A 5,703-nucleotide genomic window follows, 5' to 3' on the forward strand; every position below is an offset into this window, starting at 1 on the left:
CCCGCTCCCCACGCCGGCCCGACGGCCGCTCCGCTCCGCTCCACTCCCCCTCCCGTGGCCGCCGTCGAGCCGCCGTCGTTCCTCTGCCAATGGGGAGCGCTCGCCCCGCCCTCCTCCTCCCCGATTGGGTGGCACCGCCTCCCGCGCCGCTTTATCAGCCGTCGCCGCCCGCCGAGGGGCCGGACCGCGCCGACGGCTCCCGCGACCCCGCCGCGCCCTCATGAGCCGCGGCCGCCGCTCCCGCGGACCACGGCGACAGCGGGGCGACCCTGCATGGCCCCGGCTGCAGACATGACCACCTCGCCAACCGGCGTCCGCAGCGACGAGCCGCCCGCCTCCGCCTTCAGTAAGCCCGGCGGCGGCCTCCCCGTCGCGGCGGCGATGGGCGGCGAGGACGAGAGCGACAAAACCAAGGTGTCCCCTTCCCCGTTGCCCTTCAGCGTGGAAGCGCTTATGGCCGACCGCAGGAAGCCGCCGGGCGGCAGGGACGGCCCCGAGGGTTCCGGGCCCCCTCTGGGCTCTGCCCGAGCCAACCTCGGCGCTCTGACGACGGAAGCACCGACGTCGCCGCTGCCTCTCGGCGGCCACTTCCCGTCCGTCGGGGCGCTGGGCAAACTGCCCGAGGACGCGCTGCTTAAGGCTGAAAGCCCCGAGAAGCCGGAGCGGAGCCCCTGGATGCAGAACCCCCGCTTCTCGCCGCCCCCGTCCAGTAAGTAGAGGTGGGAGGGGGAGAAAAGGGAAGAAAAGGGGAGACCGGGATCGGGCAGCGCTGCGCGGCCGGGCGGAGGTTTCCAAACCACCGAAACGATGTGAATGTCGCTCGAAGGCGGCGGCTCCGGCGGAGAAGGGAGAGGGAACGTCAGGGCGACTGCTGGGCCAAATGTTAACCGGGGAAGGGAGGCAAAGAAAAAAAAATCAGCTCTACCCTTATAGTTAACTCTGGGCTCTGCCTGCGAGCGGCTCTCGGCTCCAGCACTGTTTGGATGTGGTTGTTTTGTGGGTTGTGTTTTTGTGTTGTTTTTTTTTTCCCCTCTGAAAGTGGCCTTAAATATTTTATGAGGACCCGCAGAGATGCGGTCCCATCAGTGCGTCCGCGTTTGTGCGGGCTGCAGCCCCCTGAGCCTCTATTCCGTCAGTCCGAAGAGCGGCGGTTCCCGTCGTTTCGCTGCCTTGATACGGGGTAATACGAACTAAGCCCGACGCTGAGCAGAGGGATCGCGGCCGCCCGCAGTGTCCCTGGAGCGGGCTGAGCAGCGCTGGGGCTGCCTTTGGGTGTTCGCTTCTTTGCTTCTGCCTTCGGAAGAAAGAAACATTTCTCAAAAAGTGGATTTATTTAGATAGGGAAGTGAAAGTTGTTTTGTATTATTTTTCCTAAGTAAACCCGGGACGGAGCAAGGAGAACCTCTTAATATTATATACGAGGAGAGAAATGGAGTGCTGATAGAGGCTGAGTGTGAATTCGCAGTTCCTCATTAATTACAGGTTTAACCATGTACCAGGGGTCCTAATAAAGAGGCTGTGAGCTCCAGAAGCCAGCACAGCCCTTTGAGTCTATCCTTTTTTCCTTAATTCAGATAAAGGGATGCTGTGAGTCTCTGCAGGGCCTGGTCCCTTCATTTGTGCTCTGGTGGGGGATTGCCATGGAGCCAGAGGAGCTATCCCCATGGAGCTCAAATGGCTGCGAGGGCTCTTGGTCAGGAGTTTTAAAACTCTTTGAAACTTAGGGAAATACCCATGTTCTTCATGGGTTTTAAGCTTGCCCAGACAGGGACACCCAACAGATCCAAATGGTGGAGTTTTGGGGGCTTTGCTTTAAGAGGCGTGGGGACATGATGTTCCCCCGATGTCTGTCCTAGGGTGTATGAGGCTGCTGCTAACCTATGTCTCTTCTTCTCACTGCTGTGGTTCAGGGCGGCTGAGTCCCCCCGCCTGCACCCTGCGCAAGCACAAGACCAACAGGAAGCCCCGCACGCCCTTCACCACGGCCCAGCTGCTGGCCCTGGAGAGGAAATTCCGCCAGAAGCAGTACCTGTCCATCGCCGAGCGAGCCGAATTCTCCAGCTCGCTCAGCCTCACCGAAACACAGGTGAAAATCTGGTTCCAGAATCGCCGCGCCAAGGCCAAGAGGCTGCAGGAGGCTGAGCTGGAGAAGTTGAAGATGGCAGCCAAGCCCATGCTCCCGCCTGCTGCATTTGGCATCTCCTTCCCACTGGGCGGCCCAGCGGTGGCCGGAGCATCCCTGTATGGAGCCTCCAGCCCCTTCCAGCGAGCAGGGCTGCCTGTGGCCCCTGTGGGACTGTACACGGCGCATGTGGGATATAGTATGTACCACCTTACATAGGGCCGAGCTGCCCATGCAGCCCCCGGCAGAGACTTCTCCGCTCCCCCCTGTCCAGACCTGCGGCCCCGGGAGCTGTTCTATGCCTGGCAGGAAGGAACCCATGATGCGGCCCCACTGGCACCTGGGGAAGGAACTGTGGCAGAGAAAGGGTACAAAGGCAGCTCAGAAGGACATTTCTGCAAGGCAAGGGTGGGAGGCAGAGCTGCCTCTCCTGTCCCTGCAGGACAGCTGTTAACCTGTGGCCATTCCTCCGCCAGCTCCTGAGGAAGGGGCTCTCTCTGTGTACTATGTAATATACTGTATATTTGAAATTTTATTATCATTTATATTATAGCTATATTTGTTAAATAAATTAATTTTAAGCTACTGTTTGCTTCATGTACTTTCTTTGCTCCTTGTTCTTTTGGCAATTACAGCAGGCCGAATGTGTATGGGAGACAGGAGAGCAGACTGGCCCTGCTAGAGGCTATTCCTCCTGCCTGGGAGTACTACACACCTGGTGCAATGAAGCTGTGTCTCCTTACCCTGCAGCTGCCTGAGATGCTTTTCCATCCCCTCTTTACAGCGGCATCACCAGCTCTGAAGCTGTTGATATTGTAGTGACTATCCCAGGCATCTGCGTGGCCCAGCCCGGAGAAAATCGTTCCTTTTTTTTCCCCCTCTTGCCGGGAAAGAGCCGGGCTGCAGCCCTGATGGCTGCGGGGATGGGTTTACCTGTTCCTCCCCGTCGGGGCCGAGGAACTGAGGCTGCTCTGCAGCCCAAGCTCAGGGGAAGGGAGCCATGTGGGGCGCTGGGGAGGAGACGGGGGTATCCGTGTCGAGGTGGTGCGGGGTAATTTCTATGACCAGAGACAATGTTGGGGCTGAGGTAGTGGGACAGAGCTGTCCGAAAATGGGTTTTGGAGATGGAGTTGCTCGTGAAGACGCAGCACCCGGAGTGCCCCGCTGCACTCGGGACGGCGGGCCGGGACCGTTCGGCGCCTGTCCCTGCTCGGCATCGCAAATCCGGGCTCCCTGCAGCTCACAGTGGCCAGCCCCGCTGGGAGCGGTCACCGCGGCCGAACTCCGAGCACGGCCGAGCCAGCGGGCTACTCTGCTGGGCTGCGCTGTGCCGAGCCGGGCCGCTCACGGTCTACCAGCACCGCAGCCGCCGCATTCCCTCTTTGGGTGACAGCCCAGGGACCCTTCACTGCCCCCAGACCCAGTTTCGTTGTGTCGTTAGAGTAAGGGAGCGTTAATTTCCCTTTTTAATATATATATATATATATATATATATATAGCGTACTGCTTTGTCTTTACTTTCCGGGAATGAGCGCAGCGAAATTGGGACTATTAGGTCTTGTTCTAGTTTTTTATTTTAATTTTTTTTCCATTCTTTTTTATTTTTTTTTTCCCCCTTTTTTTTTTTTTTTTTCCCCCCCCCCCCCCCCACTGCTTTCATTTGCAGCAATTTAAAACGTTAAGGTTGAGGCAAAGTTAGAAGGAAAATAATTGCTGTAATGAGGCTGGGCAATCTTCTGCAGGCACCGCGGCTCCAGCGAGACTGTAGCTGGGGGCGAGGCGGGACTTTTATCATCCCCTAAATATCAATGATGCTTTCAATAACTCAGCGAAACAACATACCTGAACCCAACCGCTTTCTGTAGAGCTCGCAGCTCTAATCCCCCTCTTCTCATCTCTCGCTCCTTCGCTGGGTTGGGGTGAGTGGGTGAGGTGTTGTTTTTTATTTTTCTTTCTTTTTATTTTTTTTCTTTTTTTCTTTTTTTTTTTTCTTTTTTCCTTATTTTTTGTTTCTTTCCTGCCTTTCTTTTTTTCCGATCGCTCCTTTTCTGTGTTGCCGGTGCCTGTGATCCTGACCCCAACGTCCATCCCCACGCCTCACGGCCGCAGAGAGCTACCGGCTTTTTCCCACGTTGCGTCTCCGGCAGAAAAAAGGCTGGAGATAAACTTCGCCTCTGCGCGATTAGACCGCGGCTTTTGGAGGGGGGGGGGGGGAAGATCTAATCGCTCAGGGGGTCGCGTTGATCCAGTAAAGACGGTCTTTAAAAAAAGAAAGAAAAAGAAATAAATAGGGAGATTTGAAACAGCGAGCACCGCTGGAGCCGGCCCCGCAAGCCCTCTCCTCCCGCACCTTCGGGCTGCGGCACAACAACGCGGGGCTCCGGGCGATCCGGGTCCCTTTCATCTCTCCGCTTTTTTTTTTTTTTTTTTTTTTTTTTTTTTTTTTTTTTTTTTTTACATTATGTCAACTCGGGATGGATATTCGAAGCGCAGGATTCCTATTGAACGTGTCTTTGCTTTAAGATTTCCCCCTGACCCTTGGGCTAAAGTCCTTGGTTGCTCAATTAAACCCAGATGAGAACAATTAATAACTAAGTAATGACAATAAGTTGGGAATCACACGGATGAACGCTCTATGTGAATAGGAAAAGCTCACACAAAAGAGCAAAAAGGATTTGTCGGCTCTTTTTAAGGGGGAATTGGCTTTTCTTTTTTCTTGCCTCTGGCTTACCAGCAAATAAAACTCACTTTTGTGTCTTTGTCGCCTTAAGGATCTCAGTGGGCAGTTGGAAGTGAGAATGGCTGTTTTCCTTTCAACTTGAGGGTGCTGGCGCCACGCAGCCCCAAGGATAGAGAGCAGCCAAAGCAAAGTTTCCTAATAACTCCCCTCCGCCCGCCGCCCCCAGCCGCTCCGGTCCCCCCTCCCCGTTGCATATCTGCACACACGCTCCCAGAGAGCCCCGGCCGATAGACGCGAGAAAACAGAGGGGCCCCGAGCGCCTACGTGGAGCGCACACACACTGATGCCACACTTTCCACGGTGGGAAGGAAATGAAGCGCGCAGTGGCCATAGCCCGGCGGGTGAGCAAACACACGGACACAAACAGGGAAGCCATTTTTATACGGTTATTCCCTCCAGAAAGTGTTTGGCTGCGCGCTTCTGCCCCGAATCGGCTCTTTGCATCTTTGCTCCCCAAACAGCGCAGCCCGTCTGCGGGGCTCGGGCAGAGGGGAAACTCTTATTGCTTTCAGAGAGAACGGAGAACTGCTGCACAAATCTTCGGAGAAACCGTGAATTTGTTGTCTGCTCCGAATTTCTGTTCGTTTTAGGGTTTCTTGCGTAATCTGCGATTTAACGCAAAGCACACATGCATGCCCTTCTTCTCCTTGAGTGTTTATCTCACGGTTTCCATATTTCTCAAGTGAATCAGAAGCTAAAAGCCCGTTCTCCGAAGTAAGGTCAGGATACATTCAGTTGGGCAGAGCCTCCTCTCCCGCTGCTCGGGATTGTGCCTGGGAACACAGCGCTCCGAAACTGCCGCAGAGCAGAACTGCCGCCTGTGCCCATTGTCGGGGCTGGA

At 55.5% G+C, this 5,703-nt stretch overlaps 1 protein-coding gene across 1 annotated transcript; it reads left to right on the top strand.

The window, feature by feature from the left end:
• Positions 1-193: 193 nt before the first annotated feature.
• On the top strand, positions 194-2,708 carry MSX1 (msh homeobox 1). Its single transcript, XM_015862527.2, has 2 exons — positions 194-709; positions 1,911-2,708. Exons 1-2 carry the CDS (start codon positions 274-276, stop codon positions 2,339-2,341), a joined length of 867 nt encoding a protein of 288 aa, XP_015718013.1. The 5' UTR covers positions 194-273; the 3' UTR covers positions 2,342-2,708.
• Positions 2,709-5,703: the final 2,995 nt, after the last annotated feature.

This window comes from Coturnix japonica, chromosome 4 (assembly GCF_001577835.2).
Source record: "Coturnix japonica isolate 7356 chromosome 4, Coturnix japonica 2.1, whole genome shotgun sequence".
NCBI lineage: Eukaryota > Metazoa > Chordata > Aves > Galliformes > Phasianidae > Coturnix > Coturnix japonica.